This window comes from Benincasa hispida, chromosome 4 (genome assembly GCF_027475165.1).
Source record: "Benincasa hispida cultivar pf3 chromosome 4, pf3_genome.v1.1, whole genome shotgun sequence".
NCBI lineage: Eukaryota > Viridiplantae > Streptophyta > Magnoliopsida > Cucurbitales > Cucurbitaceae > Benincasa > Benincasa hispida.
The window spans coordinates 58,475,295-58,502,397 of NC_143481.1; the positions used below are offsets into that span (position 1 = coordinate 58,475,295).

Below are 27,103 nucleotides of genomic sequence, written 5' to 3' on the forward strand. Positions count from 1 at the left end.
TTAATAATAATTAATTTCAATAATTAATTTTCGTTTGTTAATTTGTTTTTATTAGATTAAGTTATTAAATCAATTTTAAGCTATTTAAATTTAACTAAATTTACCCACTCACCCTCTAATCTAATATATTTATTATCAATTAATTTTTTTATATTGCACATTTATATTATCAAATTTTATTAAAAAAAATATTGATAATTAATTTAAATATTTGTTTTCTGTAGTTTTATTAATTGAATAGTTAATTAACTAATTGTTTAATGTCAATTATAAGTCTTATATATAATTGATTTTAAATCATCAAATAATATTTTTAATTTTTAAAAAATAACTATGATTATAGATTAAAATTAGAACTACAAGTTTACAAGATTGTTTAATTCAAAAAAAAAATTAACTTATTTTAGTTTTTGTCTTACTTTATCTTACTGCCTTTTCTGACTCTGACTGGACTGGAAACTAGTTGTAGATTGTCGGTCTAACGAGTCTCCAGCCTAATTGCATATTAGTGATGTTGGGCTAAATTTGTAAATTGATGATTTGGCTTGAAATTGTGTATTAGTGATGTTGAGAGGTTTTGAGACTTTTTAAGTAGATTTTGCTATATTTACAAATAGTTTTAAATTTTACTATTTTACTACTAATTTTATTTCATTTTATCTCATCCCTAATACGTATTGATACATAAATTCTGCGTTTAGTGGGTCACAATGAATTAACTAAAACAGAATTTCATTGAAATACCAATATTTATTTTTCTTTCTCCATGTGGTTTTTCTTTTTTTTTATTAATCAATATCCTTAATATCTTAATGGATGAACTATAATCACATTGAGCACTGAATGTGATTATTAATTGTAATTATGATAGTTATCAATTTATGCATGTTCCCTTTTTTTTTTATATTAAATTATACAAAAAATACGTTTAAACTTTATAAAAATATCCTCGAATTTTTAGAAGTTTCAAAAATAGTCCTACAAATTTAAAAAAGAAAAGTTCAAAAACACCATTACCTTTAATTGTGGATGAAATCTATTAGTGTTTTATTTTCAAATACCCATAAACTTTCAAAACTTTTAAAACTTTTAAAAATACTTAAACTTTAAACATTCTTTTACTACTAGTATATGAACATAGATGGTTAACAATTGTTTAAAAATACCAATTTTATAACAAGGTATATAGATATCCTCTTAGATATCCTTTTAGTTCTTTTTTCCAAATAGATACTCTCATTTTCTTCCATTCACAACAAAATATAAACCAAAACTATAAGTTAATGCATAAAATCCTACAAAGTTCTAAAATATGAATCCCCCCTTATAAATATCCAAATACAAAAAATAACATATTTGGTTATTATCAAACACTCAACTACTAAGCTTTATTAAAAACATTTAAATCCTAAGGTTCCCTTGGTATTTCCGTTATTCTCTTTCTTTCTGTTTTTACTATATATTTTAACTGAAATAAGCAATTTTTTTTGGTGAGATAAACAAAAGTCAAAGTCAAACAGAAGATGAGTAAGAGTTAAGGAGGGAAAAAAAAAAAGAAAATTGAGAAATGTCAGGTCATATATTGAAGTGGAGTTAAGATGGAAAATGGAAGAGGGAAGTGATAAAGATGTACATAGTAGAGTATTTTAAGCTTCTTAAGGATACCAATGCAACTATTAACATTAAAGGCATTTTTGAAAATTTCGTTTAAGTTATACGGTATTTTTCAAAAAAATTCAAAAAAATCTTTTAAAACAAAACACTAACATTTTCTATAAAAAAAAAAACTAATGGTAACAATATTTTTGAACTCTTATTAAAAGTTTAAGCATATTTTAAAAATTTTTGAAGGATCATAAATATTTTTGACAAAATACAAAATTCAGACGCATTTTTTATATATAATTTAGCTTTTTTTTTTTTTTTTTGGTGCTATGTTTACCATTTTTTAGTTGCTATTTTTGTGCTCTATATAATACTATATTTGCACCAACTATAATTTTACTTGATATCTTTTAAACCCTACATGGAAAACGTATGCTAAGTTACTAGTCAAATATAAATATGGGAACTAGATAGCTATTGACAAATAAGATGTGTCAATTTGAGTATAGTTTAACTTGTTCAGACATATATAATCGACTAAAAGAGACATAATCAACTAAAAGGTCAAACTTTCACTCCTACATGTTGAATTCTTAAAGAAAAAAAAATGATATATTACATCGAAACAACAATTAGACGAATGATCAAAATTGATAAGAGATGTAGGATTTCCAAGGATTTCACTAATCAATGTTTTATACATACAAAACACAAAGCTACTTCAGCTTGGGCATGGAGCTCTTCCAAGATCTTAACAATCTTTTCACGGCATATGCTTGTTTCACTCTGCTCTTGTAGCATTTTTCTCAATCTACATCCATATAAATAGGGGTCCAAACATGAGATATTGTTAAAAACAAAACTTCGTGCACAAATTTGTGTGAACTGATGACATAACTATAAAAGTAATTTGAGAGAATACATTCCAGCTCTACTAGAGATAAAATGTCCAACAAATTTTCCAACTAGATGTACAGATCAAACATATAACCTGATTAACATATCCCCATAAAGAAGAATTAAGAATTAAATCTAGCCAACTCCCACAGCTACTACCCAGATCTACGGAGCCCTCTAATCTTATAGGAACCCATAGGATATTAAATCTTAGATCAGTAGCTACCATGTACTGAACTGATTCTATCTAAGTTCTTTATTAAACCCATGATCTTTTTTACCAAGTCTGCTACATAACCTTATTGCGGTGGGGAGTTCTAACCAAATGGGTTGTGGGTTCCCACCAATACTAATATCCCTTTCAACAAATCATCTTTTCGGCAATCAGATACCAAAATAGTTGGCTTTGGAGTTACGGTGAAAACAAAGGCTAATAATAATATAGCGCAATGGAAGGTCATAACAGAACAGCTAATTCCATTAGCCATCTGAGTTTTTCTTCTTTTTTCTATTTTCTTTGTTATTTTTTCCTAATTTCCACCTAAGAAGTTTTTCTTTCCACAATTTATAGCCACAAGGCACATTGAGCCCAGCTAACAATTTTTTCATTAATCGAAGTAATTACTATATGAATAAGTTTAAGGGAGCAGGCAAGAAGTGCAAACTCCTGCAACACATAAAGGTAGTCTACATGTCGTTAATTTGCATGGCACTGTTTTCCTGCAGTATTTTATCATCCATGTTTCAATAATTGCTAGATTCTTTGTTATTTTCTCTTGTTCTACCAAAAGGAAACTTTGATTCTTGGAAGCAGTCAGAATTTACCATTTTAAATGGAATGGAAAATTTTCAGTTGCACTATTCACATACCTCTGTACAAGTGCTATGTCACCGTGACCAGTGCAAATGATAAGCATAGCATTAGTAGGTAACGAGGTATAGAGGTCATTGATTCTAGAATCCATGCGAGCCAAAATTTCCCGCAGTTCAGCCGATATCTTGGGGCTGTTCCTTTTCTTGTTGACAGTTTTTGTATCACATGTAAGTAACGACAGCAACTCTGCAAGCTTGACATTTAATCTTTCTTCATCATCTGCTTGCTTCTTATGGTAAGAATTCAATTCTGAAAACTGTGTCCAGATGAAGTGAACTCTTTCATTCATCGCCTGGTGCAATAATAGGCACAAACAACAAACTATTAGATATCAGTTATAAATGAAATTTCAGACAAATACAATCAGCAGCTAGCCAACCTCCTTTTTTGCCCTTGAGAGAGCTTCATCATCAGAAGTTACAGGAAATGCATGTGTTGATTCAGAGGAATATCTTTTCACGGTTGAAATATTATCAATGAAAGAAGATGTCTTTCCACTCTCACCAAGTATATTAAGTAGTTTCTTTCGGATTAATGACGGAGGTGAACCGAAGTCTGGTCCTGATTGAAAAGAAGAGAAGAGGCATCCAATAAGAACTCTACAGATTTTAAATTTGACAATTTATAACACAACGTAAGGTAATCTAAGGACCAAACTGTACAATGCAAAAGATATGCTTTTAATCAAGACTCTGCTGCGAGTGATTTTCCCACTATCAATCCCAAAGGAATGGTAATAACAACGGTTATAACATATTCAATGAAACAAGAGTTTTGAAAGTAAAGACCCTTAAAAGAAAAATGGCAGTATAGAAACAGATGGTCTAGTGATTCCTCATCTTTCATACACATGCCGCAAACCTTTGGGGAAAGGTACCAAAAATGGAACTTCCCTGTTGTGTTTATGCTCCAATAGATTAACGTCCAAAGGAATTTTTTCACTTTTTTGGGAACCTTGAACTTCCAGATTTCTTTCAACGATGAAATTGCATTATTCAGTTTCAAGAGATGAAAAAAGTAGACTTGGTAACAAATTCCCCTCTCCATCCCCCATCTAACCTTGCCATGGCCCTCTTCCAGCCGAACAGGATCAATCACAGAAAGAAATCAACCCATTCATCAACCAACCATCATAAGGCCCCCTTCTCATCCCCAAATGCCAAGCTTGAGATTTGTCTTCCTCATAGAAACAGCGGGAGGCATCCCCAACCTAGATATCCTCCAAAAACCGAACTCAAGAACATTTTCAGCTTTAAACTTGACGAAGTGCAAGAAAAAACTTTGTTTTTATCAATATCCACCCATGGTCGGCCTTACAATAGGTTTGGAAATCCACCCTGTGGCCTCCACTCCATAAATGGCAGCAATAACTTTTCTCTAGGGATTAGGCTCATTTGCAAATCTCCACAGCTATTTTTTGAGGAAGACTATTCATTTCTGGACTACAATTGATCAATTAAAGCTGTTTTGGAAAGGTTGAGACAGAGACCTAGTCCTTTTGAAAAAAGATCCAGGATGAACCACCAATTTGTAACTCTTTGTTGATCCCGGGTTCTATTTTAGACCTTCATACCTCTGCAATGTTCAAAGGAGCTATTTGTTCTAGTGATGCCCATCCAAGGCTGCTAATAGCCACTGTGTACATGTTAGGTATCCAAGCTTCCTGCACACAGAAAAACACACAAAACACCCCAAAAGGACACACAAACACCACCATAACACCACCAAAACAGGGGATATCAGCCTCCTTGTGTTCTAATATTATATATCAACAGAAAACATAAGAGTTCATGTTCACCAATGTCCATCTACAATATCCCAACAACAAAGAAAGCATAAGCAAGGAAAATAGCAAGAAAACACAAAGAGCCAGTCAGCTATTTGTGAGAGCCATCTCTCCTCCAAAATGAGTTCTCGCTCCCAAATCAATCCCCACACGTACAATATTCCTCAGCTGGTCCCCTCCTTACTTTCTGCTCGTCAAATTCCCTTCTTACCCTTCTTCCTATCATATACTTTCACAATAGGAGGTCTAACAGTACATTCCTTGGGGTAGCCACTCATACCACTGTCATATTTATTCAAAATCATATCCTTCCAAGAGAGGCAAGTTCTTTTGATAAATGACATAAGTGCGTTCAACACATCAATCATCTCCCATGATTAAAAACATAAATGCATTCAACAACACAGGGCTTTGCAAAAGGGAAAGAAGAGCCACCACATCAATCTTCTTCCATTGATTGAAAGCATAAGTGCATTCAACAACACGGTCTTGCAAAAGGGAAAGAAGAGCCACCACATGAACTATCTTCCATGATTGAAAACATAAGTACACTCAACATATTGCAAGCAGTAATATATATCTTGAATTTATCTCCCTTCTCTCTATTTTAGGGTTAAAATCCTTTTTACTGTATCAGAGCTACCCACATATTGCAAGCAATAAACGTGGGCTCTGTTTTTTCCTTACAAGGAAACCTTCAAATAATGCCAACCTTAACTCCCTTCCCAAGAACTCCGGCAAATGGTGACAAGGAAAAGAAAAATGGAGAAGGGGTTCTTAGCTTAAGGATCTAAAGTTGGAATCTTGCCCCTCACCCATTGGTAAGCATAAAATAGGAAGGAAACACCAAGAGATACATTTTTTCTGCTAATAGGAAGCAACTTTCACTAATGATGAAAAAACAGAAAGGGGAGGACAAGAGATTCCCACAAGATGCTTAGAAGCTTTAACAATTTCGGGGATTCGTGAATAGTTGATAGTTAAATGTCACAATGGTAGCTTTAACAAAAGGACTTCAATTGCCAAACAGTTAAAAAAGGAATTCCTCTAATCTACATTCTCTTAACTTCAAGGATCTTTATCAAGCAAGTTTCCGTCAACCTCATCATGGGTTTTTCTTGTGTCTGAGTTTGAAGACAATGCCTTTTCTTTTTTTACACCTCCGACTGTCCACTGCCTAATTTTCCTAAAATAGGATCTATAATATGGCAACCCTCAATAAAAATTAAATTAAACACTAAACTAACTGAGATAAACACCACTAAAGTGTAACCGGTAATATCCCCAAGGAACTTCAGAGTTGAACAGTAAAACTGCGTTCTTCATAAGTATAGTGTCAGTAGAATGTCACTTACCATGTTTAATTTTAAGAAGTGCAAGTTCCATAGTAGCTCTTGCATCTTCAATACTATCATGGCCATTTCCCGATTGTTGAATCTCCTTGGAAAGGAATCTTTTAGCCAGAATCCGAAGGGCAGATTTATGAGAGCCACCACGAGGATGCTTATATAGTACTGCAGTATCAACCACCAGATCATGAGAGATCTTCAATGCCATCAGGTCATTTTCCAGCGAATGGCCAACTAAAACAGTCTCCTTGTGAACCAGATTTAAAAAATCTCTCTGCAGAGTACATTTACCACAAATGCATTTGAACGTTGCCTCAAACAGTTATAGCTGCAAGTAGATAACATCAGTGAGTACAGTGTCAAAGAGAGAACCTGAACATCTTTCAGACTAGTGGTCACCTCACTTAACATCTCACACGTAATTCCACTAAACCTGTTAAGCCGCAAAAGACAAACATAAAAAAGACAATGAGGTTAGTTCCTCGTTTTCATTAGTATATTGTGCCTTGAGACCATATGAAAAATGATTTAGAGAAAAGTAGCCATTCCGACATATTGAGCGTCCGCTATTAACACCCAAGATAAACTAAGAATTTCACCGTGGACAACAAGTACATGCACAAACATGATGAAAATGAACCACTACACCCAAAAGTTCTCTATCCTTTAAGCAGCATTACCTTGGTGGAGTTCAAACCACAAAGATTTATTTTGGCCTGTGGAAGGAGAGGAATCTAAGACTATTTGAGGACAAATTGAACGTAGAGGCATCGTTTGTTTATAGTATACAACAGTTGACCTCTTGGTGGTGTTCAAACCATAAATTTATTTATTTATTTATTTATTTGTAGTTACATGATAATTAGAAATTGGAAAGCTTTTTTGTGGTAGTTCTTCTTAGGGAGGAGGATACCTCTACCCGCAGCCCATAGGCTGTCTTTTTTGTTTGGTTTGAATATACTCTCTTATACGTTCCTCAACCACAGAAAAAAACAAACAAAACAAGCATCATTGTCAAAGGTAATTAATTTAAAGAAAAGTAAAACATGCAATATAACTAAAATGGCTTCATAAATCATCATGCCGATCAAATAGAGGAAGCAATTTCACATCATAAGAACTTTCTTGATGAGATTTTTTTTTATAATATATATGAGACATCATACGAACTTTTCATTATCAACATTAAGTCTATTGTCTACTAAAAGCTCAAGAAGATCTTGCCTTGTATTGTAATCAACAATTGCATTTGACGGTTTTACCAATTTGTCAAGGACAACCTGAAATAACCAGGAAAAGGGAACAAATAAAATTAATGGAACACATAGAAGTATAAAATTTTGATATAAAAACAAAATCAAATACAGAAAGTCCCCAATTAAATGAAAATTGGTATTACTTGTTAACCCAAAAATGACAATAGATGGTCTAAAACTTTAGGTAAACAAATGGGAACTAAATGCTACTAAGGAAAAATCCAATGGCTTCAATTTATTAAATAGACAATTTAACTTCAGAAAGCAGCATAAGCTGAGAAAGGATTAAGATAAAGATAAGTGAATTAACTTAGCATTCAGCAAGATGGTTACACAAATTAACTGTTCAGTTCTAGATTATTTTTTCAGAATTCAGATAATAACTATCAAGTACTTGATTTAAAGTCTTCAAAGCACCAATTAAGTTTCCTCATACAAAAATCCAATGCTTTCACCAAGGCACGTAAGTGAGGCAGAGATAGAGTGCATACCCGTCCTTCTATATCCACCAGGGTTATTCTTGTGAGCTCAAACCCTTCACAGGTCACACACTAATAAAGGTAAAGAAAAAAAAATATTCATAATGCATTATATCAATAATTACAAAACAAGATAATTATCGAGTCTTTGCTGACTAAGTAGCCAAAAAGCATATGAACAGAATACTGATAGGCTCCTATTATGAAAGTGTATACCCGGTAGAGAGTGAGGAAAGGGGTAGGCACATGTATAAGGAATGTTGGTGCATTACGTGTATTAGTGGGGCCACAAACGAATTTTGTTAGTTACAGAGGCAGTGAGGCTAGAGTATATAGCTGGGAGACATGTGAAACAGGGCATCTTTTGGCTAATTTCTGCTCAGTGAGTTCTCTCTGGAAAATTGAGAGGTGGGAAGCTCTCAAAACTTCCCTTGTTTCCTTGCTAACTGATTTTTGAAGGGCCACAGAGTATCGAATTCAACTTTAACACAAATATGAGTAATAAGATATGAAAAAGAAAGAAATAAACGCAATCAAAGATATTAATAAATATGATTATTTGTTGAATATATTGGGGGGGGGGGGGGGGGGGGGGTGATAATATGTTTGCGTCTCAAGATTAAGCAACTGTTGAGACATATTAAATTTTCAAAATTTAGAAAGAAAAATGGACTTACCATTTCACAGTCGAGTGCCAACATTTCATTGGGTGAAGATCCCACGGGAGCAGGAAGTGTTTGGATAAAACCTGAATCAAATGAATAATTAAGTTACAGAATTTTCTAACTTGAAAAAACGTCTGTGAGGGTGGAGAGACAGAGCATGGGAGGGTGGAGAGAGGATCCATGGATGTTAACTTCGGAAAAAAGTGAAATTACAGCTTTCCAAGAGAACATAAGCAATTAACTAACAAAGCTAAATCACCTGGTTGATTGAAAGGATAACCATTGTCTTCCAGTGCTTTGGCAGTTAGCGTATAATATGTTATAGGGAAAGGTAACTCCTTTGGGAGCTTGATAGATATTGGTGCTTCTTTTTCAAGGCCAGATATTTCTGTACACATTCCAAATAAATATATTAAGAGGAAAAGAGAGAAAGAGAATGTAAACAAGTCAAAAGGTCAGTTCAGAAAAATGCAAGAGTAAATAAAAGGCATCAAAACCACTTCCAACAAGTATATAGCCACTAAAATGCCCTCTTCTCAGGAAAGTACAAGTCTGATGACCACATAATTATGTAAACTCGCCTTTAAACTCCTAGTAGCAGTTTTATACTCAGAAAAGGTTATCACCATGCTACACCCTCAAGGACGAAGGAAAACAAATTTATAAGTACCATTCGTATTAATAAAGTACAATAGTTCCCTACTCCTATAAGAAAATAGAAAGAATACTGAAACAGCACAAGAAGAAAATTAAATAGCTGGAGAGCAAGAGATAGACCAAAACTAAAGTTTGCCAATGGTTAACAAACCTGGTTCCGAAGTCAATTTATTCTTTATGTCTACACTGTTTTCATCCCTCTTTCTCTTTACCTTACACGTCAAAAGTGCATCAATTGTTTGCATTCTATCTGATATACAGCTAGAAAAATACAAAAATCAAAACATGAGGACTGTATGGTAAGTAAATCACAGAAAGATTCTAAAAGGTACATATAATAAATAATTGCAAAGTTCAATAAGCACCTAAGAGCTAGAACTGCCCTTGGACTGCCGCAGAATCTTTTAAATGTAGGAAGTATCTTGGACTGTGACATGTACAGAGCAGCATCCAGGCCAGGGAGATAAACCATAACCACTTTTGGGATTAGGGGTTTATTCTGCATATATTAAACTCTTTAAGTGATTCAAGGAAATCTCAAATATTTGGAGCAAATGTAAGTCATCAGCCATGGATAAAATGACAGAGCATAAGGCTATTCAAATTAATATTCGTAGAAAAACAAACAATCACAGTTAGAAAATAAGCATGCTCGTATACTTCCAAGAGTTAATAGAGGAACACCAAGATCCCAGTTGTCAATCTAATTCAGGCATCACTGAATACAAGCGCATAAAAAAATATGTGTAAGGTTTTATCTCTTGGTGACACCTCCATAGGAGCAAATCCGCATGCAGCTTTAAATAATTATATATAATGGGAGTGAAGAAAGGAAAGGAGGAAACTCTATTCAAGCAAAACTCACAGAACATAGCTAAAAAATATTTGAGGTCTAGACCTTTAATCTAACAACAAACATCACCGGTACTTGATTTCAATCTAAAAACATAACGTTCATGGTGAAGCCTTCTTTGCTTACACAAAATTTCAAGTTAGAGATATCAATAATTTAAAAGTTGAAAACGTATTGACCTTGATAAAAACCCACTGCGGCATGAAGCCTTCAGCAAGCACCCAAGTTACAAGTCCTTGAACATCCTGCAGAGGAAGATAAACGCCAATAAAAATCTAATAGTGACTTCTGACTTTAACATTAGAAGAAACTTGGCAACTAAAATAAACTCACTTGCAGACTTAAAGTTGAATTAGATTCTGGAGTTTTGAAAAGAACCTCAGCTTTGGCCTACAAAAGGAATTAAAGTAAGCAGAATGCAGTATGTTATCTGGTGTCATTTTGTTTCACAATGATAAGAACTCATGCACTTTAATGAAATACTAACACCCCTTTATTGATTTAACAGCAACAAGAGCCATGATTATACAGATGATGAAAAGCAAATGAAGAAGCTGAATGATGAAGAGAATACATACATCGGTTCCATATATATCGAAGAAGCTGGACTTCTCCTGCGTTTTACCGGCGTTCGACTTGCCCTCGTCTACGCAATCCAAAGCTGAAACACTGGAAGATGGCATAGTTTATGGATTTTTCCAGCAGAGAATGAAGAACGACGCCAAAGAATTTTCTGCTCTCTTTAACTCGAGAGTCCGACGCCAACGGGAGATTGTGAATCAAAACCCATTTATTGTCTTTCCCCTTTGTTTGTGAGAAAGGGAAAAAACTGCTACTTTCTTACTGAAGTGTCCTATGAATTATAATCGAGTATAGAACAATGGTAAATGGAAGGAGTCCTGGGGGATTTTGCTATTTTTAACCTAGAGAATTTTCCTCTTCAAGACTTCTTTTTCAAAAAAATATAGATTTTTTTAATTTCTTTCTTACATTTTTTTTCAGATTTTAATTGAAGGACCTCCCATATAGGGGTGTTCATGGTAGATTCGACTCGGTTTAGGGTCAAAACCGAAACGAATCGCTAAAAAACTAAGGAAAACTAAGGAAAATATGAAAAACCAATTTTTAAAACAAAATTGTGTCGACTGAACGCCAAATCGGACGATTAACTCTGTTTGACTTTAATTAGTAGCACGGGTTGCAAATTAGGTCACGAGTAGGTCGATTAAACCGACCTACCCGTGCCAGCACGTTCTCTCTTTTTTTCGTTCATGTTGGGCCTTGGCTATTGGAGTGTTGGGCTTAGGTCGTTGGTTGTTAGCTTATTTGTTTTAGTGTCTTATAAATTTATATATACAATTATACATATAATTCTATATTATTTTATTTATATTTATTTTTTCAATTTTCAAATCCTTTTCCAATTTCAATCCATCCTTAATAATTAATAAATTTCTTTTCTTGGCCAATTTCATCAATCTTGTTTTTCTTTTCATTTTAAATGTGTTTTTAATTATTCAACTATTTTAACAAAAACAAACCTTAAATTTTTTTTTTTAAAAAAAATCTAACATTAACTTTCTTTTTCATCATATCAAAAATATTCATGAAATATAAAAAAGTTGTTGACTATGCTTGCAGTTGAGAGCATAGTCAACAACGCTTGGATACTAGTTATGGCATAGGAAGTCTGAATGAATCCATGTTTGCTTTGTAGCTTCCATTTAAGAAGTTACAACTTTTGATGGGGTAGTTGGGTAATCTTCCTTCAAAATGTGAGCAAGATTCAATGTGGTAAGATAGAAAATCATCTTTTATGTCCATCTTTTGAAGTTTTCTCCCTTAGACTTCTATGGTTTTTCAGCATGAGGTTTGACAATGGGCAATCCCATCATAGCAGAAGTAGAAAAATTAGTGAAAAAGTTTGCAGCCATCAGTTCAGATAATAAATTGTCTTCAGATTGTTGGAAAAAAAAGTGATATATAAAAATTGAATACACTAGCAAATTGATTGCACCTTAATTAAAAACAGTACACTCAATGTATCATATTCAAACTCAAACGTAAGCCCGATGGTGTAACAAGGCGTGGATATGGAAATAACCAAAGACTAGAAAAAAACTCAAAACCTCTAGAGATTCAAAACATAGTCAAGGCACATTTCTGATAAGCGTTCTTCTAAAGACAATTATTCACTCTTATAAGCAGACTACAACAATCGTCTTAGCAAGATACAACGACTAATTTTTGTAGAACTACAACCTTGAATTACTCGAATCTAGTAGAACTCATGGATACTTAGTAGTCTTGATGAAATTTTGTATAATGTTTATTGTAATGCCTACAATACATCAAAACTATTGCTGGAGGCATTAGACAATAAGTACAAGTTGGAAGATGTTGGTACTAAGAAATTTTTTGTGGAAATTTTTTTTGATTACAAGATGATTGATACCAAGTTGGTAGTCAATCAGATGGAAGAATTGCAAATTACCAATGATTTACAAAGTGAAGGATTAGTTATCAATGAGTCATTCCAAGTTGCTAATATGGTTGAAAAGTTGCCTCCTTCCTGGAAGGACTTCAAATGCTATCTCAAGCACAAACGAAAAGAGTTATCCATGGAGAACCTTCCGGTAAAACTTCGTATAGAAGAGCATAATAGAAAAGGAGATTAAACTCCATTGGAAGTTGAAGCCAAAGGTCATATTGCTGAAGCTTCAAAATATAAACCCAATAAGCAAAATTTGAAAAAAAATGTGAATCATGGGTCAAGGAATGATGTTAGCAAGCGCATTCAAGGAAATTGTTAGGTTTGTGGTAAGAGTGACCATACTACTGCAATGTGAAAACTTAAGAAGGGACAAGATTCCAACAATCAAGTCAACGTCATGGAAAATGACAATCTGGTTGCTATCATTTTTTAGGTATATATGGCTTCAGACACCAAAGGTTGGTAGATTGATATTGGTGCTACTAGGCACATTTGGAAGGTCAAGTAATTGTTTATTACATATGAGAAGCTAAATGGCAGTGATAAACTGTTCATGGGAAATGGCTCAACTGCCTCCATGGAAGGCAAAGAGAAGATCCTATTGAAATGGACTTTTGAAAAGATACTTGCCCTAGCTAATAATTTGTGGCATTTGTGAAAGATTCGAAAAAATCTAGTGTCGGGAACTTTACTTAACAAAAATGAGTCCAAGTTAGTATTTGAGTCAAATAAATTTATTATGAATATGTGGGAAAAGGGTATTTGAGCGATGTCATGTTCAAATTGAATGTACTAGCACAAATACCAAAGAATAATAATAACAACTCTTTGCTTATATTGTTGAGTTATGTGGTGTATGACCTTCTAGATTGTCAGCATGTCAATTACTTTTCTTTAAATAGAATGGTAATCCTAGGACTATTGTCAAATTTTAACATTGATAACAGACACAAATGTGAAGTTCGTGTTGAATCAAAGTTTATTAGAAAGTCATTTTCATTTGTGGAAAGAAGTAATAAATTACTTGATTTAATCCACGATGATGTATGTGACATTTAAAGTACTCCCACAAGAGGTGGTAAAAGATACTTTATCACTTTTATTGATGATTGTAGTAAAGATTGCTATGTATATTTATTACATAATAAAGATGAAACCTTTAATGTTTTTAAAATATAAAAGGCAGAAGTTAAAAATCAACTTGAGAAGAAAGTAAAAGTACTTAGATCAGATAGAGGTGGTGAATATGAATTATCATCACTTTATGAATTCTATGAAGTTAATGGTATAATCCATCAAACTACAGCACCTTATACACCACAAAAAAATAGTGTAGCAGAAAGAAAGAACCAACCTTTGAAGAACATGGTTAATTGCATGTTAAATAGTTCAGGTTTATCTTATAATTTGTGGGAAGGGGAAGCTTTACTGACAGCAAATTTTATACTAAATAAAATTCCATATAAGAAGACTAATAAGTCGCCCATTGAAGTGTGGAATGGAAAGTTACCCTCATATAAAATGCTGAAAGTGTGGAGGTGTTTAGTAAAGATACAAGTTCCTTTACAAAAAAGGATCGAAGTTGGATATGATACAATTGATTGTGTCTTTATAGGCTATGCAATGTATAGTGCAACTTATAGATTTATGGTAATTAAATCATAAATATCTTATATCATTAATAATGCCATAATGGAATTATTGAAGCTGAATTCTTTGAGGATATATTTCCTTTAAAGGAAGAAGAACACAAAATTATTGGTGCCAAAAGAATTAATAAGGCTAGCTCTTCGAAAGGTCAAGATGATCAAAATACTGAGTCTAAATCTAGAAGATGCAAAAGAGCTAAGAGAACTATTTCTTTTAGATCTGATTTCATAACTTATATGATAGAAGGCGGGCCTCAAACTTTTTAAGAAGTTGTATCATCTTCTGATGCACTTATTGGAAAGAAGCTATCGGTAGTGAGCTAGAATCCATTTTACATAACAATACATGGGTATTGGTTGATTTACTTCTTGGGAGTAAATCGATTGGGAGTAAATAGACTTTTAAAAGAAAGCTAAAGATTGGTGAAACTATTGATAAGTACAAAAGCCATTTAGTAGGTAAAGGCTTTCGCCAAAAAGAAGGGCTAGATTTTTTTATACCTATTCTATAGTGACGAGAATTACATCAATAAGGATGTTAATTGCAATAACAACTTTATAAAATTTGAAAATACACCAAATGGAGTAAAAACTGCATTTTTAAATGGAGATTCTGATGAAGAGATTTATATGGAATCACCCAAAGAATTTATTGTTAAAGGACTTAAAGATAAAGTTTGTAAGCTTGCCAAGGCTCTTTATGGGTTCAAACAAGCACCTAAACAATGGCATGAAAAGTTTGATCACATTAAGTTATCAAATGGATTTAACATAAATGAGTGTGATAAATGTCTCTATGTTAAAACCATAGATTAAGAGTGTGTCATTGTTTGCTTGTTTGTGGATGATATGTTGCTAATTAGCATAAATAGAAGTGTCATTAATTCCACTAAAAGGATGTTGAAATCCAACTTTGATATGAAAAACCTTGATCTTGCTAATATTATCCTTGGAATTCGAATAACAAGAAATCCAAGTTTATACACGAAGGAGTTCTAATGAGGAGAACTTTGAGCAAAAGCGGATTGACCAAATTCCATAATTTATTGAATACAAAGTTTTACAGCAAACAAGTAATAAGATATGCATTTAAATCTAAATTACAACATGCTTTAAAAGAAAAGGGTTTTAAGAAACCTCACCTTTGAAGACCTTTTCTTTACGATTTTCCCTCAAACAGATCACGAACAACTTGAAGACCTTCTTCAAGATACACCTTGAACAAAACCCAGATACTACCACAAAATTACCTTGTATTCTTAGGGTGAGAACCTAGGAGTGGTGGGCTCTGACTATTTTGGTTAATAGGGAAAGCTTAATGTGTAGAGGAAGAAGATTGAGAACTTTTACGCAAAAACTCAAAGACACAGAACACTTCTGTCTTTCTCAATTGTTCAACCAACAGCATCTTAAGAGAAGAAGAAGAAAAACATCTTTTCTTTTATTCTCCTTACCATAAAATATAATTACCACCCACTAATGTGGGTGGAGAGAAAAGATGGGGAAGGGAGTTGTAACTCCCTTCCTTATTATCAAAATAATAATAATAATATAAATATAAATATGATAACTAACTTATCATATTATATATATATATATATATATATATATATATATATATATATATATGTTATATAAAATATAATATATAACATATAGTTTTAATATTGTATCACATACAATATAAACTATAGTTTCTTTTCTCTATAATATGACATTTAATATAAATCATATTTATATTAAATTTAACAACTATGAATCCCATTCATAGAAACTATATTTGAATCTCATTCAAATATTTATTTCCTCCCATTAAGTTATAATGTATCAAATACATTATGACAATTATGTTACATATAATTGAAATAATTTAATTATACATATATAATTAAGTCCCTCTATTAATTTGAACAATTCAAATTAATCCAAAAACTTATTCTCAACTAAATCCTATTGAACTACCAAGGGGACCTCATAGACCTATAGTTTAAAGCTCCAACGATACATGAATAATTAATTAAACTCTTTAATTACATTATTTACTATCCGTTAACCGTCGGGCACTCTACTAAAGACCGACAGTTACACTCTTTGCACTACAGATACATTTCTTGTCCATTGGATATAACCAATCAACAGTACGATGACCCTTCACAAATTGCTCGTAAGTACAGTAAGGCCAAATTACCGTTTTTCCTCTATAGTTACATCTAACTCCTTAAGTACCACTAATCCTTCTAATGAACAATATATTATAGTCCTATTATGACTAAACACCTTTCGGGCCAGGAGAGGGTGTGGTGCCACATTGTTCAAGACCTGGAATCAGGTCTTAAGGGAATTTTTCTACTTACCCTTCCCTTAGGGAAGAAGTGAATTTCATCTTGTGTAGCTATTTTCCCAGCTCTCTAATCAGATGAATCCCCAAAATGGTAAGCTTGTTGAGTCGGCGATCTGGCCACTATCACCCATACAAATCAAAGGATCGCCATCATAGGCAGGAGTTCACAACTCACTCAGGATTCAGGTCATGTTACCTATGGTCATCCTAGTGAAATGTAAGTCTCTATTATGAATGGCGTTATATAATGACACTAAACATTTCGTGGTCTGATCTTATACAAACTCCTTTGTATAGAATATCCCCGCTCGCATGTCTATACATGAAGGATCAGGATCAGATCATTTATAGCACTTTACAAAAATTGTAGTAGCTACAAAGCGAGCCATACTCATAGTGTCACTAGGACAAGGTATCCAACCTTATCCATTTGCTATAGACCATTTAGGTTATCATTTAAATATGATCCACCCGTATGTCTCCACATACATGTTTAAGTTACAAAGATAACTTTGGATGTTAGTTTATTGGTTTGTGGTTAACGCAACTAAAATATTATATATTTTATAGACAATGAATAAAATATCAAATATTTTATTAAATACACAATGAATTTGTTCAACGATGTTTACAAACTATAGAACCCTACGAGATTTAGGGCATCAACCCCAACAATCTCCCATTTGACCTAAAGCTAGTGGGGTGTACAATATAATCAAAATACAAAGTACAAAAATAATAAACTAGGGCATAACAAGCGCCTAGTACAATATCTCTCACTTGCCCTAGTCCAGACGTGGCCTGTCCCATAGACCCATACTCTGCAAGTAACCCTCAAACACCGTAGTCGGGAGGGCCTTTGTAAACTGATCAACAACATTGTGCTCCAAAGTTATCTACGTGACAATCACGTCCCTCCGATACACAATCTCTCGGATGAGATGATACTTCCGCCCTATATGCAAGGTAATAAGCCCCTCTTGGAATTCTACATCGAGTATTTGACAAGCATCTTGTCAATATATGACGCTTGAAATAGTGCTAGCATTTTGTTCTTTTGATCTCTAAAGATCTAAATACCCAGAACAAATTGAGCCTCTCCCAAATCTTTCATTTGGAATTGGGTCACTAGCCAGTTCTTAACTATAGTCAGTAAACCTACATCATTCCCAATGGGTAGGATATCATCTACATACAACACTAGAAAAACTACTAAATTGTTGATGATCTTCTTATATACATTAGGCTCATCAACGTTTTGATCAAAGCCATAAGATTTGATTACAGTATCAAACCTTATGTTCCAAGATTGAGATGATTATTTCAGCCCATAAATGGACCGATTAAGCTTGCAAACCTTTTACTCTTGACCTTGGGTTATGAATCCCTCGAGTTGTACCATATAAATGGTTTCCTCAAGGTTGCCACTCAGAAAAGTAGTCTTGACATCTATTTTCCAAATCTCATAGTCATAATATGAGGCAATGAACAGGAGGATTCGAATAGACATGGCAACAGACGAGAAAGTCTCCTCATAATCGACTCCCTCTATCTGGGTATAACCCTTTGCCACTATTCTAGCCTTGAAAGTTTGCACCTTCCCATCAGTACCCTATTTCCTCTTGTAGATCTATTTACAACCTATAGGTTTAACCCCATCAAGTTGATCTACAAGATCCCATACAGAATTGAAGTACATAAACTCCATTTCAAGATCTATGGCTTTGATCCATTCATCTCTATCAATATCCTCTATTACCTTATTGTAAGATAATGGATCCTCAACTTCGCCATCAGCTACCATAGCTAGGATTTTAGTTAAACCCATATAACGAATAAGTGAGTTCGCAACCCTCCCACTACGTCGAGGTTCCCTCAACACTTGAGGTGGATTTGACCTACTAGATGAACCTACTTCAATAACTCTTGTTGAGGTACTAGGTTTTTCAACAAATCTTAATGAAGATTCAGTAGTTTCTTTGGAAATCTCATTCAACACAATCTTACTTTTGGGCATTGCTCCCTTATGTGGTCTTCTTTAAGAAAAGTAGCATTTTTCGATACAAATACTTTGTTTTCTTTAGGATCAAAGAAGTAACCACCTCTCGTTCCCTTAGAGTAGCCTACAAATAGGCATTGAACGTGGTTCCAATTTTTTAGGATTAGCCTCAAGCACATGTGCTGGGCAACCCTAGATTCTGAAAGGACGTAAACTAGCTTTACGACCATTCCATAACTCCAAAGGTGTTTTGGCAACACTTTTGGAGGGAACGCAGTTTAAGATGTACGTTGCAGTCTCTACTACATAACCCCAAAACGAGTCAGGTAAGGAAGCGTAACTCATCATAGACCGAACCATATCCAACAAGGTTCGATTTCTTCTTTCTGATACACCATTTTGCTGAGGTGTACCAAGTGTTGAGAGTTGGGATACAAATCCATGATCTATCATATAGTTCTGGAATGTTAAATCCATAAACTTTCCACCTCGATTAGATCAAAATATTTTAAGCGTTTTATTTAATGCATTTTCAACTTCAGCTTTGAATTCTTTGAACTTTTGATTCAGACTTATGTTGCATTAAATAAACGTATACATATCTTGAATAATCATCAGTAAAAGTGATGAAATATTCATAATCTCCCCTAACTTTTACATTCATCAGACCACAGAGGTCTGAATGTACTAACTCTAGAGGTTCTTTGGCTCTATGACCTTTTCCAGTAAAAGACTCTTAGTCATCTTGCCTTCAAGGCATGATTCACGTATAGGTAAAGAATTTTCTTCTAACTCACTTAGAAGTCCATTCTTCATAAACTTCTCAATCCTATTGAGATTGATGTGTTCTAGTCTTAGGTGCCAAAGTTGGTCATTTTCCTTAGGAGAACTTTTAAGTCTTTTGTGTTGAGTTACAACAGTTTTAAACATCTTTGTATTATGGAGGGCATTTGTTGCTAACGACCTTAGCACATACAAACAATTTTCCAGTTTAGTAGAACAAATATCAACACCATTCTTTGTAATAAACACTTTATTAAAAGAAAAATTAATATGATAAGATTGTTCTAACAAGCACTTTACATAACTAAGTTCCTTTTCAAATCAGGAACTACAAATACATCTTTTAAAACAATAAATATGTTTTGTAAGGTTAACCGAAGACCTCCCACTGCCATAACTGAGATGACGTGCCCAGTTCCAACTAACATTATCGTCTCACCAGCATCTAGTTGCTACCAGGAACTAATTCCCTTAAATGAAGAACAAACATGGTTAGTGGTCCTAGAGTCAATAATATAGGCAGAATCATCATTCTCTATTAAACAAGTTTCAAATACAAGCAAATCATATTTACCTTGTTTGACCTTCTTCTTTTCTGCCAAATATCTGGGGCAGTTCCTCTTCCAATGTCCATCTTGGTTGCAATGGAAACATTTTCCTTTGTCATCCTTGACGGGTTGTCTACCCTATGCGCAACAACTACTGAGTTAGCAACCTTTCTCGTTCCACACTTCTTCTTCTTCCACTTTTCGGTGCAGGAGGAAGAAGGTGCAAACTTAGTTCCAAACGTAAAACTTATGTGGAACTTTTCAAAAGATGAAGAAACACTTGCTTCACCCTTCTTTTTCTTGATTTTCAACAAGGATTGGAAGGTCTGTAGCTCGTTGAGTAGGGCAATCAGGTTGTAGTCAATCCTGTTCAAAACAGCATTACTACGAAAGTGCAGAAAACTTTTAGGAAAATATTCTAGTATTATGCTAACCTGGTTAGCTTCATCGGTGCTTGACCCGTTCATCTTTACCATGTTGAAGTGGATCATCATGTTGAGAACGTGTTTTCGAACAGATGCCCCCTCTTGCATACGGGCATTAAAGATGTACTTGAGAGTGTCATGCCTGAGTTAGGCAGATGATTATCCGAACATTCCCTTCAAGAACTCCATGATCTCACTGGTTGTGAGCATGGGCTCATGCTTTTTGGCCAAGACTTCATTAAGGCTTGCCAAGATATACACTCGAGCCTTTTCATTTGCCCTTGTTCAGTGCTCATATGCTTCCCGAACATTTCAAGGAGCATTGGCAGGTGGAAAGGGAGGACACTTCTCCATCAGGACAAAGTGAAGATCATAACAAATGTTTGGATGTTCTTAACCGTAGTTTAGTTGTCTTAACCGTAGTTTAGTTGTCTAACCCTTGATTTTACTAGTACCTACTGACTATTCCCACTACATAACAAATGTTTGGCCTAATGTAAAGCATAACATACATTAAGCTGCCTATAGCTGAGGCATAAGGAACATGTCTCATATCCTTAACTTCTTGAGATGTCTTAGGATATTGTTCCTTAGACAAGTGAACCTCGTGCCTAAAAGGTAATAAACCTTTCTTAGAGTTCTACATCGAATATCGAGTAACATTTTGTCAATCGAAGTTGCTTGAGATAGAGTCATCATTCTGTTCTTGCGATCCCTAATGATTTAGATCCCAAGTATATATTGCGCCTCTCCCAAATCTTTCATTTGGAATTGGGCTGCCAGCCATTCCTTAATGCCAGTAATATACCCTACATCATTCCCAATGAGTAAGATATCGTCCATATAAAGTACTAGAAAAGCAACTTTATCGTTGGTGATTTTCTTGTAGATACAAGGTTCATCTTCGTTTTGATCAAAACCAAAAGATTTGATCATTATACCAAATCTAAGTTCCAAGATCTGGATGCCTATTTCAACCCGTAAATGGATCGATTCAGCTTGCAAACTTTTTGCTCTTGATCTCAAGCTATGAACCCCTCGGGCTGAAACATAAAGATATTATTTTCAAGATTGCCATTCAGAAAAGCAATCTTGACATCCATTTGCCATATCTCATAGTCATAATATGTGGCTATAGACGAAAGAATTCTTATTGACTTAAGCGCAACAATAGGGGAAAAAGTTTCCTCATAGTCAACCCCTTCCTTCTGGGTACAGCCTTTTGCTACAAGTCTAGTTTCGAAGGTCTATACCTTTCCAGCTATATCTCTCTTCCCTTTATAGATCCATTTGCACCCTATGGGTTTTACCCCATCAGGTGGATCTACAAGATCCCATACTGAATTGGAGTACACATTTTTAAGTTCAAGGCTTTAACCCATTAGTCCTTGTCTACGTTATTCATTGCCTGTTTATAGGACAATGAATCCTCCACACCATCATCTGGTATGACAACCTGAGTAACGGTTAGGTTGTATCACAATCCTCCCACTGCGTCGAGGCACTCTTAACGATTGAGAAGGGCGAGATTGACCTGAAGTGCTGGTTTCTTCATTAATTCTTGATGAATGACCAGCTGCATCAACAACCCTTATTGATTCTTCTTAACTTCACTTAATACTATTTTTCTTTGTGGTTTATGATCTCTCATGGGGTCTTCCTCCAAAAATATAGCGTTTGTCGATACAAACACATTATTTTCTTGAGGGTCATAGGAAAGGCCACTTCTTATTTCCTTAGGGTAACTAACAAATTGGCATAATCTTGAACGAGGTTTCAACTTCTTAGGATTTGTCACTAACATATGTGCAGGACAACCTTAGATTCTGAAGTAACGTAAACTTGGTTTACACCCCCTCCATAACTCGAAAGGTATTTTAGAAAAACTCTTCGAGGGAATATTGTTCAAGATATGAGCTGTAGTCTCTACTGCATACCTCCAAAACGAGTTAGGCAATTGAGCATAGCTCATCATAGAATGAACCATATCTAACAAGGTTCTATTTCTCCTTTCTAATACACCGTTCTACTGATGTGTACCTGGTGCCGAGAGTTGCAATTGAATTCCATGTTCTATCATATAGTCCTGAAATTCTAAATCCATGTACTTTCTACCCCGATCAGATCGAAGTGTTTTAATTGTTTTACCTAATAGGTTTTCAACTTCAGCCTTATACTCTTTGAACTTTTCAAATGCTTCAGACTTATGTTCCATTAGGTATAAGTAACCATACCTTGAATAATCATCTATGAAAGGGATGAAGTATTTGTATCCTCCTCTAGCCTTTACATTCATTGGACCACAAAGATTCGAATGTATGAGCTCTAAGGGTTCTTTGGCTCTATAACCTTTTCCACTAAAAGGTCTTTTAGTCATTTTTCCTTCGAGATAGGATTCACAAAGAGGTAATGAATCATCTTCTAACTTGCTTAGAAGTCCATTCTTTACCAATCTCTCAATCTTATCGAGATTTGTGTGGCTTAATCTCAAATGCCAAAGATACACATCATTGTTACTTGGAGAAATTCATCACCTTTTTGTTTGAGTATTAGCAGTTTTAAACATCTCAGGATTCAAAAGTGCTCTTGATTCAGTTGGTCTGAACACATATAAGTTGTCTTTTAGTTTAGCTGAACAAATAGTCACACCATTTTTCATAATAAACGCTTCATTTGAATTAAAAGAAATAGAGTATGATTGTTTAATTAAACAGAAAATAGAAACAAGGTTCCTCTTCATTTTGGGAACAATGTATAAGTTTTTTAAGAACAAAAATCTACTTCCAAAAAATAACTTCGAAGCTCCACTGCACGAGCTGAAATGGCATCTTTCATTCCAACCTTGAGCATCATTTGACTCTCTTTGAGCTGCTGGAAAGAACTAATTCCCTGTAAAGAAAAACAAACATGATTAGTGGCTCCTGAATCAAGTATTCGAGCATCATGGTCATTTTCCATTAAACAAGTTTCCATAACAAGTAAATCATATTTACCTTCTTTCTCTTTTTTCTTCTCAGCAAGGTACTTAGAACAATTGCATTTTCAGTGACCATCTACATCACAGTGGAAGCATTTTCCCTTGTCAGCCTTAGCTTTGCCTTTGCCTTTCCCAGCAGCGGGAGCTTTCCCCTTCCTTCATTTCTTTTTCTGGATCTTTTTAGAACCAGAGATCAAAGAAACAGACTTGGTTCTGGAGGATGAACTCTTATGGAACTTTTTGGAATGGGCAACATTTGTCTCTCCTTCTACTGATCCCTTACCTTTCATAAGGAATTCAAAAGTCTGTAACTCATTTAGAAGGGTAGTCAGATTGTACTGTATTTTGTTCATAACCACATTACTGCGAAATTGAAGAAAACTCTTCGGAAGAGATTCTAAAATAAAGGACAACTGACTTTGATCGTCGATGACCACACCATTCATTTTAGCAACATTGAACTGGACCATCAGGTCGAGAACATGTTCTTTCACTGATTGACTTTCTTTCATGCACACATTGTAAATATACTTGAGGGCTTCGTGTCAGATCTGAATGGATGGTTGTCCAAACATCTCTTAAAGGGACTCCATCATGTGACGTGTAGACATCATGACCTCATGCTTCTTGGTAAGAATGTCAAACAGACATGTTAAGATATAGACTCGAGCCTTATCATTGGCCTTCATCCAACGGTCATAAGCATCCTTTAACACTTGGGCTGCATTTCAAGCGAGGATTGGAGGACATTCCTCCATCAAGACAAACCGCAGATCTTCAATAACTAGAATCGTATTCAGGTTAGATTTCCACATTGCATAGTTTTCACCAGTTAATTTCTCATTTTTAAACAAAGATATGATTGTGGAAGTGGAAGGCATGCTGAAACATACAACAATCAATTGACCATATTAGTTATATTTTTCATAACCCGTTACTTAATAATCCAACCAATTTAGCACAAATATATGTAATCATAGAACCCTAATTATACTATTTTTTTTCATTTTTGCGGCGATACTTCAGAGGTTTAGAGCAACAGCCACAAAAGGGTGATCAGCTACTCCTCCCCTGAATTGAGACAATCTCAGCCAATCACTAATACCAGAATAACTCTTATTCCTATAGTTTCTAGCTGCCATTATTTCGGTCAAGGATTCATTAACTAACTTAATTCATCCTGTAAGTATAACCCTCCCATTATTGGATCTCAGAGGTACACTTCAACAGGCTATCGAAGGGAAAGACAACTGTTGAAGATTAACCTTAGAAACCCTATCCATTGCTAGAGTTTGCGTTGTTCCGACCCCTATGATAAGGCCCTCCGAAGGGATGGTCACTCTAAGATGACACACAGGCAAACCATAGGAATCTCATGGTGTAATCTAATGGAGGAGACCATATGATACATTGACACGCGTTTCTCTCTCACTTACTATTAACACTTTCCCTATTCACCTTGTTATTGACCCATGCAAACACTTTCTGAAGGGAGGCTGCGCCCAGGGTGACACGAAGCCGAGCATGAATCTCACGGTGTGAACTCTTAGGGACGTGAGAGTTGAAATTTGATATATCACATATACTAATATCCTCTCACTAAAGTATTCTAATATTTTTAGGATTTTATTATACTTAGTTAAAACCCGACTAATGAATTTATTTTAGTCTTTTTAAATTTGCTCAATATATCATTTACATTGAATAATTTAACAATATTTAATTTCATTTATTAAACTCTTTTAATAAAATCAATCATTTATTGCATGCTTATAAAATATTTGCCCAATACACCTTCCAGGTCGGTTTCTAAGTGAAGGTGTTCCACCGTCAGCTTAAATACCCATTTCTAGACAAAACCTTCTTTAGACAAAAGTCCCTTATAGGCAATAATTTTATAAATTTAATCTTTTAATTAAATTCATTTTAATCCTATTAAAACAAATTAAAAAGATTAACCTATTCCTAATCCCATTAGAAAAAACATAAATCTAGCTTGATTAATTTTAAACTATTTAAAATTAATTTGGACCTATGTTTGCATGCAACTCTTGAATATAGATTTTAAACTATCTCATTAAAACTATAATACTTGTATTTTAATGCTTTATTAAAACCTATAAATTTGCATCTAAAGACATCGATTAAATACAAAAATTATATTTATCTAAGTAATGTCATGCTCAATGCAAATTCCATTTTCATTTGCTAAATATAACACTTATATAAATCATATATGAAAAACAAGTAATAAACAAGTATTCACATACATCATTCCACTATTTATTATAACAATTTTAATATATAGTATGATGCATGAACATGCTTAGGTTAATCATACATCACTAACATAACACTTATATCATGATGCATGAGCATGCTAATTTAATCGTACATCTATAAAATATAACCCTTTATATTTATTTATGATGCATGTACATGTTTATCCCAAGGTGGGTATTTTTTTAATCTATATGACATACAATATGTAATATGAATTCAAAGATTAATTTAAACATCTATCGAATGCATAACTAAATTAATTTAAACAGCAAAAATTGGACCGATTTTGGCACCCTAATGCAAAATTAATGGATTAAATTAATATAACTATTATATTAATTTAATTAATTAATATAAATTAAATAATGCAAAGAGAATCAGGTCAAAACAGCTGTAGTCGAACCGTCCTCGCGCGTGCTGTCAATATTTCGTCGAAGCTTGGAGCGTTGCAACACTGAGGGCAGCATTGCAACGCTACGACTGCTTGTGTTGCATCTGTCTTTCATCGTTGCAACATTACGATAGCAGCGTTGCAACGCTGGGCGACAGAATGTTGCTATTCACATCATTTTTTACTCTGTACTTGCCCCCAAACACTTCCGTTTCTTCCTGATCTCTTCAGCAACCGTTGCTCTTTCGATCGACATGGAGTTACAGACTCGAAGCAAGAATTAAAGTGTCCATAAAATACAACGAGCCCTTACAATTTAATCAAATTAAAAGTAATCTACGTGTTAAAATCGAAAACATCCAATTTTGCTAATCGACATTCAAACATTCCAAATGCAGAATATTAAACCCACCTCTAAACTGATTTTGTTTCGAAAATTACAAAGAACGTGGATGCAAGAAATTATCTCTGATATCAATTGGAGGGATCGAATCCCCCAGCAGAAGCGTTGTGAACGCCTTGCATCCCGTAATCCGATTTTTACATTAAAAAATCAGTATACTAAAACAGAATATAAACATGTAATGTGACATGCTTTAAGAAGAAATATTAGAACCATTCTTACCTTTGTAGATTCCCAAGCTTCACGAGCATTCCTCTTTAAATTCCAATGAATGGTTCCTCCAACGATCTTGATCACGAATGGAACAATCTCAAACACTACAACGAGAGTGACCTCATTATTCTCTATAATTCCAATAGAGAGAAAATTTTGCACAATAACACTTGTGT

The 27,103-nt window shown here is 34.2% G+C and overlaps 1 protein-coding gene across 1 annotated transcript; it reads right to left on the minus strand.

Moving 5' to 3' along the window:
* Positions 1-2,082: 2,082 nt before the first annotated feature.
* LOC120076644 (Polynucleotidyl transferase, ribonuclease H-like superfamily protein) lies at positions 2,083-11,311 on the minus strand. Its single transcript, XM_039030525.2, has 14 exons — positions 11,000-11,311; positions 10,755-10,811; positions 10,601-10,666; positions 9,934-10,067; positions 9,720-9,829; positions 9,171-9,299; positions 8,924-8,994; positions 8,259-8,318; positions 7,736-7,791; positions 6,884-6,944; positions 6,518-6,785; positions 3,756-3,937; positions 3,373-3,668; positions 2,083-2,416 (listed from the first exon to the last, which is right to left on the minus strand). The coding sequence occupies exons 1-14, from the start codon at positions 11,102-11,104 to the stop codon at positions 2,293-2,295; spliced, it is 1,719 nt and encodes a 572-aa protein (XP_038886453.1). The 5' UTR covers positions 11,105-11,311; the 3' UTR covers positions 2,083-2,292.
* Between the last annotated feature and the right edge of the window lie 15,792 nt (positions 11,312-27,103).

Excerpts from the sequence above, each read along its gene's own strand:
- LOC120076644 (XM_039030525.2), bottom strand. The coding sequence starts at position 11,104 with ATGCCATCTTCCAGTGTTTCAGCTTTGGATTGCGTAGACGAGGGCAAG. Across the intron at positions 9,300-9,719 it reads TAAATTGACTTCGGAACCAG|AAATATCTGGCCTTGAAAAA; the intron begins GTTTGTTAACCA and ends GAATGTGTACAG. Across the intron at positions 8,319-8,923 it reads TGGCACTCGACTGTGAAATG|TGTGTGACCTGTGAAGGGTT; the intron begins GTAAGTCCATTT and ends TACCTTTATTAG.